This window comes from Gopherus flavomarginatus, chromosome 3 (assembly GCF_025201925.1).
Source record: "Gopherus flavomarginatus isolate rGopFla2 chromosome 3, rGopFla2.mat.asm, whole genome shotgun sequence".
Classification (NCBI taxonomy): domain Eukaryota; kingdom Metazoa; phylum Chordata; order Testudines; family Testudinidae; genus Gopherus; species Gopherus flavomarginatus.
In genome coordinates this window covers 162,415,804-162,428,185 of record NC_066619.1, presented here as the reverse complement: position 1 = coordinate 162,428,185, position 12,382 = coordinate 162,415,804, and the positions used below count along the sequence as shown (strand labels likewise).

Genomic DNA, 12,382 nt, shown 5'->3' with positions numbered 1-12,382 from the left:
TGGACCTTTGGTCTGACCCAGTATGGCCGTTCTTATGTAACAATCAGGGTCCAGTCACCTCAAGGGGAGAACAGAAGGTTTAACTCCCCCAAATAAGCAGCTAAATCAACTGATTGTATCCAATGCTATTGTAATAGAGATCTGTCTCATCTAATGCTGGGGTTACGTTCTGCAGTCAGCACGTAAAGTGAAAATCGCTTATAGTCAAAATTATATTGAGTGTAATGGCGGGCAGAATCACCCGCACTACAGAAACAGTATTTAAATTGTTATTTTTCTCTTTTATTTTTTTGTTGTTTTCTTGTTTTTGCCAACCGTGTAAAGCTGAAATTGCACATGTTAAATGTGCCTAAGATGCGACAGACCTGTATAAAAGATATTGAGTAAGGTCTTTTATGAAACCATGTGCTGTTCTGAACTTGATGGTTGCTATCAGATATGTATACAGACTATGGTTATAAATGTATGTATTTGTGTATATAGAAAACTGTACTCCTAATCTGTGGGGCAGCTTCAGCTCCACCTCACAGCAAGGTGGTGAAGCAGTCAAGAAGGGAGAAGCATCTCCCAAGCCAGATGTTTACACACCACCAACTTCAAGTACCCTTCCATTATCCAGCCCAGGAAATGACAATGAGGGACCATTAGAGTTAATGTGAAGACATTGAATCAGCTGAGAATTTCCTCACATTTCATACCTATTGCGAATGAAGAAAAATACTGCAACTTCTTTTAAAATGGAAGGGATTTGAAGTGAAATCCATCCAGAAACTGAGGGGCAGCCTCTAGGCGGGAGGCTGGATGTGAACATTGGTGTCGTCCATGTCCCCCGTTCCCGCCCCCCGATAGACAGGAGGTACGCTGGGAAACTGTGCAATGGCAATAGTTAAAATACTTTTTTCTAATACAAGTTATCTACTATGGAATTGTAAAGTCCGAGGATGCGACTTTATGTTTAGTTTCTCTGTAATCTGCATGTGTTTGCTTCCCCATATTATTTCATCTTTGAATCTGTGGGTTTTCTATTAAATAAACTTTTGTTTTTTATTCCAAGCAGGTTTCTGATGTATAAATTGTGGGGAGCCAAAGTGACGTGATAACTGGGGGGCTGGTTTAACTCGTCAGGGGTGACGAACCAGAGGGGAACTGTCCGAGTATCTGGTAGTTAAGAACTCAGAGAGCACAGATATGGGGAGTCTTGGGACTAGAAATGCTGTTGGTGTCACCCTCCAAGGGGTAATTAGGCTGGTGGAAACCAGAATGAGACCTTGTGCTTGTGGGCAGGATACTGGTGTCAGGGATCTGCGCCATAGCAACACAGAATTAAGACACCTTAAGATTACAGAGCAGGCTGTGACAGAACCTCTCACAGGTCTGAGTATTTCAAAAACATCACAGTGGCTTCATAGCAAAAGTTTTGGCAATAGAAAAATATAAATCCCTTTCCTCCCCAAGTAACCCGGTTCCATATGTAATTACTTCAAGAAAATCCATCTTGTCCCTCCTTTTACGTCTAATTCCTGCATGACTGCTGTCAGTTGCTGTCCCCAAGAACTAACATTTTTCCTGTGTTGTAAAAATATTTTTCTTTCGGCTCCTGTTTATACTTCCTAACCTTTCCAGTCCAAATTCCCGATTTGGATGTGTGTGCATCTCACCTGTCCAAGTCAGTGGGAGTCATGTATAGACATATGAGTGCAGAATTCATCTGTGAGGGATTTTGTCCAAAATTAAACCATACTATTTTTGAGCATCCTTGTTGATATATTTATCCTGGGGAGCAGACATGCAGTATGTATTGACATTAACTGCAGTTCAAAAAAAATGAAGTATGAGCTGTCCTTACAGATTTTAATTCCATTGCTAGTACTTCCTATCTTTTACAGTCTATTTTTCCTATTGATAACAAGGAGAAATAATGAATTTGTCTTTTTGTGATCTATGATATCCTACCATCATGTAGAAAATAACCTTCCAGTGATTGCAATTACCTTCCTTTGGTTAATTTCCTTAATGATCAGCTGACACATCTTTTCAGTCTTTATTTGTTTAATTGTTTTCATCTAGTAAAAGGTTTGGTTTTTATGTATTTTATACAAATGTTTTGCAGCCTGTCATTCTTTGTTATGTATACACTATTCTAACATCGCTTTCTGCTACAAATTAGCTGGAAAGGTTGCTGTGCCCTTCTTTCATTTTCATTTTGTTCTTTCTTTTCCTCTCTAGATCACAAAGTCCACGAGGGAAGGATCGGTACAGGAACGCCTCTTGCCACAACCAGAGTTGTCGGATGGAATTCCACAAGTCAGCCTCCGATTAACTGACAGTAGTGCATGTTTGAAGGAAATGGATTTACCAGATGAAATCTCTCTCATTAACAGTGCTGCATTCTTCTCCAGGTTAGTGCTCCTTTCTTTTCATAAAATACATCTGTGGATGTGTTTATATTCAGAGTACTAATATATCGCCAGAACATAAAGCAGATGTGTAGCTTTATATCAGTATTGTAAATGCTGCTGATGTTCCGTTTTTAATCTTAAAGCAGCCAGTTCCTTTTACATTAAATAGGGCCTGCGTCATGTTACCGTCTGCACGGAATAAAACGTTATGCTACATGCCTAACTAAGCAAGAGCACTATAATTCACCCAGATTCCCAAATTCCCAAATGCCCTGACACTCTTTGAAATGTGGTGTAAGACATCCATGATTTAAGACTAATGTATTTCTAAGATACTAACTGTAAACTATGGAAAATATTCAAATATACTCTTAAGCAGAGGATACAGCCATTTTTATAATGTCTACAATTTTATGTTTCATAGGCAGGGTCGCCCACGGGGGGGCAAGTGGAGCAATTTGCCCTGGGCCCCAGAGGGGCCCCCACGAGATGTAGTATTTTATAGTATTGCAACTTTTTTTATGGAAGGGGCCCCCGAAATTGCTTTGCCCCAGACCCCTGAATTCTCTGGGTGGCCCTGTTCATAGGCATGTGGGGGCAATTTTTAAGCACTCCAGTTGTGAGCCAGTGAAGAGGGAAGAAGGGTAGTTTAAAAATACTTTAAAAAAAAATTTCTCAGCCATATTGTAATAAAAGGGCATCAATTCATTTTTTGCTTTTTTCAGTTTCTTACATTAAGTTTAATATTGAAACAAATTTCACTAAGTGGTAGAACTTAACCCCATACTGCTTTCTTTATATACCATTACCTGGCAATCCAGCTCTTTTCTTTATTTATGCACATGTTCATGCACACATGTGCCTACTCTTATGGGACACTTACGCATAGGGCTAAATTATTGAAAACATGCATGCTCCAAGTGGAGTAATGTGTGCAAACAGATAGATGCATATATAAAAAGAACACACATGTTTGTTCCCCATAAAAATTTGCATGCATATAAAGCTGGCCTGTTATGTAAAGGATTGTGATTGAGAAAGCTGTTACATGTTTGAAACTGTGTTGAGAAATGTACATGTGTTTCTGGAATAACTGAACACACAAACTGATGGAAGGTTGGTCTTGCAGCAGGTGTCCTATATTACTTTAGTCTTGTGACTTAATCTTTCTGTGCCTGAGTTTCTCTGTTAGTAAAATGGGATAATACTTACTTGGCTTATAGGAAGGTTTTGAAGCTAAATTTATTAAAGTTTTTGAAGTCACCCTTGAATGGAAGGAAGTACAAAACATTATAATACTTTTAAAAAATGGTCAATATGGTGCCATGGTTTCTGAGGCTTCTGTGTAAATGCGAGCACACTGAAAATGTGTGTATATGTACATTATATATTACATCTGTGTGTCTGCGTGCGCACACACAGGATGGACGATACTCTGGGAATGAATGAGTTGTGTAGAGCAGTGGTTCTCAACCAGGGGTACGCATAGCCATAGGGTACAGAGAGGTCTTCTGGGAGTACATCTAGATATTTGCCTGGATTTACAACAGGCAACATAAAAAGCACTAGCAAAGTCAGTACAAACTAATATTTCATACAATGACTTGTTTATGCTCCACTATATACTATACAGTGAAATGTAAGTACAATATTTATATTCCAATTGATCTATTTTATATTTATATGGTAAAAATGAGAAAGTGAGCCATTTTTCAGTAATAGTGCTCTGTGACACTTTTGTATTTTTATATCTGTTTTTTGTAAGAAGTAGTTTTTAAGTAAGATGAATCTTGGGGGTACACCAGACAAATCAGACTCTTGAAAGGAGGGTACAGTCATCTGGAAAGGTTGAGAGCCACTGGTGTAGTGAACGGGGCTATGGTCTGTAGGTCTCCTGTCTCAGCTTGTAGGAGTTGGAAGATGTGCGGTGAATGAGGCATCAAACTGCAGGAAGAAATAGGATAGTCTTGTGGTTAAGGCTTTTCAGTGCTATGATGCACGTTGAATGCTGTGATACATGTTGAATATTGTAGAATTGAATTCTGTCTCTGCCTCTACCACAGAATTCCCATGTGGTGATGAGTAAGTCACTTACACCAGATTTTCCCAGTTGGTCACCAGTTGTGAGTTCTGCATTTTCTGGGTGCCCTACTTGAGACCCTAGGGGCTGGTTTGTAGAAGTGCTGAGCACTTAAGCTGCAACCAAGTTCAACAGGAGCTGCCCCTTGGACATATAATGAGCTATAAAAATGCTTGGTCCTCTGAAGAATTATGCCCAAAGCATCTCAAACTGGGCACTACTGAGCTTAATATCTACGTGTCTCAGTTCCCCATCTGTGGGATGGTATGGTGGAAATAAATTCATTAGGGTGTGTGATATCCTCCTATGGAACAATGAGGATTAAAAAATATGGAATAGCTGCCCATTTAGTGAACCCTTTCCATTCTGTGCACTGAATGAGACCAGGGTCCCGTGGGGGAAAAAATTATGTTGAGTATCTGATCATATAATTAAAGACTGTATCATAATGCATGCACAAAAGCGGCCAAACTAGAGCTGCGTGGCAACCTTAATTCTGGCATTTCCTAACCTTTGAGTGCTTGACTTTGCTAACTTGATGTTCTTTTTACATAGATTTTGTGTGTAATATATACATATACACACATAACGATGATACTCACCTACTTTGTAAAGCTCTTTGTGATCTACTGAGGAGAAGCACTTATAAGATTATGTATATTGTGCTGCATAACTTCTAAGCTCTCTTCTCCATTGAATTATATTCAAAACATTCCTTTCAAACTGAGGCAATTTCAAGACAATTCATCTCTCTTTAGCACTCCTTGAACTTTTGAAAATCCCTTTCCCCAATGAATGACAGATTATATTAAATGTCTAGGGTAGGGGAAAAGGGGTGGGGCTGATTTTTCGTAAGTATCACTTACTGCTTGCATAGTTCCAGTCTTAATGAGAACGAATTATGAGCTACCTATGAAATGCCACGGCCTAGTTCAGAAAAAAGTCTTGCTTTTATGTGCTCATGTTACTGAGGATAGCCTGTTTGCAAACTCAGATTTTTGATCTGAAGAAATGGATGGAGAATGTTGTTCTTTTCACAAAAGTAATGTTAATGATGTGGCCCTGGCATATGCACAATACACAAATACTGTGGCTTCTAATATTTGCACAGCTGGGGGAAGTATTTGGAATGGAAACAGTATTCCTGTACTGTACTCATTCTGCCATTGATGGTTTTGTGTTGAGAGGATCATGGTTGCAAGCAAGGTTCCCTCTCAATTGAAAGAATGCCCAGCTGCACGCCCTGCTGGCAACCACTGCACATTGAACACTGTCTACTGTGTTGTGAAGCTTCCTTTACTAGTAGAGATTTCCCCTCCACTGGAGGTTTCCTCTCTTGTTGTCTGACGGAGGAAGGGACACTAGGCCTCCCTGCTAACCCAGCTTCTCCGCAGGGAAGGGTCTTCTGGAATTACTGGAGGAAGGGAGCTATGAAGCTCCTGCTCTTTCCATAGGTCCTATCCTCCTGTGGCTGCCCCTAGTAACAAAAAGAAGCAAGCTGGACTGAGGAGGGGGAAAAGTTGGTTCTGAGGGGGAGAGATGGAATGTGGCGAAACAAACAGAACAGAGAAACCCATTTTTTGTTGTTGGTGGTGTTCCAGGCTCTATTCTGTTCTAGTATTCATCAGACAAGGCTGCTCAGTGCCTGTTTGGAAAAACGTTCACTTAACTATACCTCCTGTTTTGAGTTATTCTCCCTCAGACATCGAGCACATTAATCCATAGTAATTTTCCCCAGAAGCATAGTCTTGGCTCAGCTTTCTGTCGTGTGGGCTGTCAGATTTAACCATTTGCCAGTAATCTCACCTAGTAGGCTGCTTCCACCACAGTTGCAGCTGCCTGAATCTGTTCTACAATGGTGCTCATCGTTCAGCTTGAATCACTAACTGGAAAAAGGACACACTTCTTTTATTTGAGTACAAATGAATTTTGTAACTCTTAATTGGTGTAATTTTTCCAAAATCATTTTTGGTTTGATTTTGGATTCCATTAATAAAGAAGGTTTTCTTCAGATTGGAACCATAGTAATGGGTTATAACATTTAATATGGATCAAGAATTTTCAACTGCACTTACAGAAAGAGTCTCTAGGAAGAAGAAAAGGAGCCTTAGGTTGTTTGTATTCATGTTTTGGCAATATTTAGAACACCACTTCAACAAGTGTTATGTTGTCATTATTCAATATACTTGTAATTAAAACCCTAAGTATTAGGTACCAGATACAGTGTTCACTGTTGGCTGTGGAATGGCTTATTACCTTTTCATGTTAATAGTACAGTTTGTCCCTTTGCAGGTATGATATTATTTATTCCAGGGTATTTTTTAAAAAAGATTCTGCTGTAGTTTCATTGATAGGAAAATAATGTAAGAATATAAAAACAGCTATACTGGGTCAGACCAGTCCATCTAACCCAGTCTCCTGTCTTCCATCAGTGTCCAGTGCCAGATACTTCAGAGGAATGAACAGAACAGGGCACTTATCAACGGATCCATCCCCTATTGTCCAGTCCCAGCTTCTGGTAGTCAGAGTCTTAGAGACAGTCCATAGCATGGGCATGCATCCTTGACCATCTTGGATAGTAGCCATTGATGACCATATCCTCCATGAACTTACCCAATCCTTTTTTGAACCCAGTTATGCTTCTGGCCTTCACAACATCCCCTGCCAATGAGTTCCACAGGTTGACTGTACGTTGTGTGAAGAAGAACTTCCTTACATTTGTTTTAAACCTGCTGCCTAGTAATTGGGTGACCCCTGGTTCTTGTGTTAAAAAAGCACTTCCTTATTCACTTTCTCCACACCATTCACAATTTTATAGACCTCAATTATATCCCCCCTTAGTCATCTCCTTTCCAAGCTGAACAGCCCCTGTCTTTTTAATCTCTCGTATGGAACTGTTCCACACGCATATCATTTTTGTTGACCTTCTCTGTACTTTTTTCATTTGTAATATACTGTTTTTGAGATGGGGCAACCAGAACTGCACACAGTCTTCAAGATGTAGACATACCATAGATTTATCTAGTAGCAATATGATATTTTATCTCTTATTATCTGTCACTTTCCTAAGGTTCCTAATATTGTTAGCTTTTTTGACTGCCATTGCACTTTGTGCAGATGTTTTCAGAGAACTATCCTCCATGACTGTAAGATTTTTCTTGAATGGTAATTTAGACCCCTTCATTTTGCATGTATAGTTGGAATTATGTTTTCCTATGTATATTACTTTGAACTTATTAACATTGAATTTCTTCTGCCATTTTGTTGCCCAGTCACCCAGTTTTGTGAGATCCCTTTGGAATTCTCAGTCCACTTTGGTTTTAACTATCTTGAGTAATTTAGTATTTTCTGCAAATGTTGCCACCTCACTGTTCACCTTTTTTTTCCAAATCATTTATGAATATTTTGCATGGCACAGGTCCTAGTACAGATCCCACTATTTACCTCTCTCCTTTGTTTCCTGTCTTTCAACCAGTTACTGATCCACAAGAGAACTCTCTCTCTTATCCCATGACTGTGTACTTTGCTTAAGAGTATTTGGTGCTGGACCTTTTCAAAGACTTTCTGAAAGTCCAAGTATACTATATCCACTGGATTATCCTTGTCCACATGCTTCTTGACACTCTCAAAGAATTCTCATAGATTGGTGGGGCATGATTTCCCTTTACAAATTTAAATATGCAAAGTATTGTTTGCAGTCAAGGTATATTGCAATGCATAAAATATGTATTTTACCGTTTTTGAAGTCCCTGCCCTACACCATGTTGACTGTTGCTATAGAGAACAATTTTTTGTTGAGGTTGATGTATTTCTGTATGTATAAAAAGAGATAATTTTGTCTTTCCAAACTAGGTGGAGTACTGTTTGTACCAGCAATCTGTGCCAGTACCTATAATATATGTTCTCTCAAGAATTACACCATCTTTAAAACTATGTGCTAAGGGCAAACTGCATTGCATACAGTAGCAGAAAAACACAACTTTATCCAGGCACTGTGGAAGAAGAGGTAAAGTGAATAAACATGTGCACACACATTTTTGTAGGACTTCTCCCATTTTTGAAAGTGTATAGGTATAACTGCCTGTCAGAGCTCTACCAGCTAGAAAAGAGGAACATGCATAAGGATCTGATCCAGTAAAGCACATGCTTAACTTTAAGCACTGGTCCCATTGACTTCATGGGGATTAATTGTTTACTTAAAGTTTTGCAAGTTTTGCATGGCTTAAGTGCTTTGGATTGAGGTTCAAATGGATTTTATGTTTCAGGAACAGGGTGCATGAAGCTTATTCAGTCACAAAGGAGAAAAGACCTCCTTCTGCCAAAGTCTAGAACATAAAAGTTTGATGCTTCATTTGCCCAGATATAACACTAACAGAAAGCGTAACGTTTTCTACAGCCCAAAGGTAAGAGTGAAAAATGCTTCCCACAGCCAAAGCCCAAGGTGGGAGCGTGTTGTGTTGAGCAGAGGTCCTTCCCAGATGCTGTTTATATTATTGTAAAGCACCAGATGTTTGCTACCTAAGACTTGTTAGCATCACCATCATGAATCCCCTGCCAATTAATAAGGCTTTGCTGCATATCTCTCGTAGCCATTGCATATTGGGGCTGTATCCGTTCTCGATCCTGGCAGCATTTTCAAGTACATCTGCTTATACTAGGAGATTAACACCTTATTTACTAGACATAGCCATTACACACAGGCTTACCCAGCTAAGAAGTGTTTTTCCGGATACCTGCCTCATCACCAATTTACATACTCAAGTGGTGGGGGAAAAATCTGCAGGGAAATTGAAAGAAAAATGACATGCAGATTCCAGGACCTGAAATCTTAGAGCAGCCAGTCTGAAGTCACTTGGGGATCATAAAGTGTAAACCAGCTTTTGGAGTGCTTTCCATCCATTCTCCCCATGTGTCATAGATCATAGACTCTTGTTTATGGCTGCAGTTTCAGCTACTGCGGGATTTGCCAGCAGAGCTACCCTGTAGTAGCTTTCCAACCTTTGAATGTTTTCAAAGGGAAGCTTTGTTTACTTCAACATTTCTTTCACAAAGTAACTTAACTGCCTCTTGTCCTAATTCCTACCATCGTATTGGTCGCATGCTCATATGTCGTTAAAACAAGGTGTAGGTTTGTGTACATAGCTGCACCCTGTTCTTAAGGATGATGTTTGTGTGTTCGAACTCTAAACTGCTGAGGTGTCAATACGTATATCTGCGCACTTTAAAATATGTACATAATATAAACACTTGCCTTTTCTTTTGCTCACTTCTGGCTTTCTTTTTAGTAACTCTCCTTTAAAAGCAACACAAGCAAAAACTTGTCATTGTTCTGTGGTATGTGATGTGATAAGAACTTAATTACTTGCTGCTGATAGAACAAATCAAGCAGACCTGTTTTGTTTTGTTTTTTTTGTTTATCTGGGCATTACATTTGGTACATATTTATTACCCAAACTAACAACTTCCCTTATCACTCAGGAGCCTCTATAACAGGCTTACATAAGGGATCAGAACCAAGCAACAATCCCTGCCTTGTGAGCTCTCTGGAATCTTGGAGAAATCTGCTGATTTCTCAACAATGGAGCAAAGATTTAGGATGAGGTTGATTATAGAGAGTGGTAAGTTCTTTGGGACAAGGAATATCTTCCTGTATGTCTGCATAGTGCCTAGCACCTTTGTGGGGCTGTAGTAATATCCTTTATAAATAATGAGTCAGTGAGGTACTATTTTTCATTTAATCGAGATTTGTTTTCTCTGTGTCTGACTCTCTCTGTGCTTTAGGCTCTGTTGAGTTAGTTTTTCCAAGCTGACTCACTTAATTTTGAGAGTACATTTGTCTCCACCCTCATATGTAATCAATTCCCTTCTTTCTTGCATTGTGAGACCTTGGCAGTATGAACTGTTACATAACGAGTTTTCAAGAACTATATTCTCCCAAGGCACAGGCAACAAAGACTATTGCAATTTATGTTTTTCATCAGCTTAGGTGATTGTGATCTAGGAGTTGGGTGTGGTATCAACTTTCCCTTTATTGTCCCTTGGCCATGTATAATCAGGTCACCTTGTCAATTAAAATAACTTGTGAACACATTATTTTTCCTCCTGTAATTCACCTGGTTTGGGGGAAAAAAAATTTCAGTTGCCCACCTCTTCATCAGCCCAGGACAGGTACATTGCTACCTCTTTGGGCTTAGGGTGTGTGTGCTAGACTCAAAACACCTTACTATCAAGCCATGTGGGCATTGGAACCTTCTTGTTTCTAGCAATCATATTTTTATCTCTGCCTAGAATTTCTCTGGTGACACAGTGGTGGCTGGCGAGCTGAAAAGCATTCTAAATATAGTGGTTTGAACAGTGCATCGTAAGTAGAGGTTCAACCAATGGAAACAGCAAGAGTTCTTGATGGGACAAAAAATTGAGAGTTGTACATGTGAGAGATATCACCAGTTGCACGTGTGCGACTGCATTTGATTGACTCATCTTTTTAGTGGCCGATCTGGAAAAAAGATTCTTCTTTCATTTTGTGTGCAAAGTGAACTTTTTTTCCTTTGTGTGGAAACTGTTGTGGGGATTCAAGGACTTTAAGGGCCTGTCTACACTGCAATTGGACACCTGCGGCTGGTCTGTGCCAGTTGACTTGGGCTGGGGCTGCAAGGCTGTTTAATTGCAGTGTAGACTTCCAGGCTCAGACTGGAGCCTGGGCTCTCAGACCCTGTGAGGTGGGAAGGTCTCAGAGCTCAGACTGCAGCCCAAGTCTACGCTGCAATGAAAGTCCTGCAGCTTGAGCTCCAGGTGCCCAAGTTGGCTGTCCCGGGACTGCTGCATCTTGTTGTTTGCAGCGTAGATGTAGCCTAAGAGGCTCCAACAAGCATGTCATTTTAAGAATGATCATAGAATCATAGAATATCAGGGTTGGAAGGGATCTCAGGAGGTCATCTAGTCCAACCGCCTGCTCAAAGCAGGATCAATCCCCAACTAAATCATCCCAGCCAGGGCTTTGTCAAGCCTGACCTTAAAAACCTCTAAGGAAGGAGATTCCACCACCTCACTAGATAACCCATTGCAGTGCTTCACCACCCTCCCAGTGAAAAAGTTTTTTTCCTAATATCCAACCTAAACCTCCCCCACTGCAACTTGAGACCATTACTCCTTGTTCTGTCATCAGGTACCACTGAGAACAGTCTAGATCCATCCCCTTTGGAACCCCTTTTCAGGTAGCTGAAAACAGCTATCAAATCCGCCCTCATTCTTCTCTTCTGCAGACTAAACAATCCCAATTCCCTCAGCCTCTCCTCATAGGTCATGTGCTCCAGCCCCCTAATCATTTTTGTTGCTCTCCGCTGAACTCCAGTTTTTCCACATCCTTCTTGTAGCGTGGGGCCCAAAACTGGACACAGTACTCCGGATGAGGCCTTACCAATGTCGAATAGAGGGGAATGAACACGTCCCTTGATCTGCTGTCAGTGCCCTTACTTATACAGCCCAAAATGCCGTTAGCCTTCTTGGCAACAAGGGCACACTGTTGACTCATATCCAGCTTTTCATCCACTGTAACCCCTAGGTCATTTTCTGCAGAACTGCTTCCTAGCCATTCGGTCCCTAGTCTGTAACAGTGAATGGGATTCTTCCATCCTAAGTGCAGGACTCTGCACTTGTCCTTGTTGAACCTCATCAGGTTTCTTTTGGCCCAATCCTCTAATTTGTCTAGGTCCCTCTGTACGCTACCCCTACCCTCCGGCGTATCTACCACTGCTCCCAGTTTAGTGTTATCTGCAGACTTGCTGAGGGTGCAGTCCACGCTATCCTCCAGATCATTAATGAAGATATTGAACAAAACCGGCCCCAGGACTGACCCTTGGGGCACTCTGCTTGAAACCAGCTGCCAACTAGACATAGAGCCATT

General features: G+C 40.5%; 1 protein-coding gene across 5 annotated transcripts in view; it reads left to right on the top strand.

Annotated features, from left to right (window-relative positions):
• FAM13A (family with sequence similarity 13 member A) overlaps positions 1-12,382 on the top strand; it is a 234,699-nt gene that overhangs the window by 98,515 nt on the left and 123,802 nt on the right. For all 5 annotated transcript variants that reach the window (XM_050943999.1, XM_050943998.1, XM_050943995.1 and 2 more), the window contains one exon: positions 2,227-2,399. In XM_050943999.1, coding sequence (XP_050799956.1) covers positions 2,227-2,399 — 173 coding nt within the window. The remainder of the gene's footprint in view (positions 1-2,226; positions 2,400-12,382) is intronic.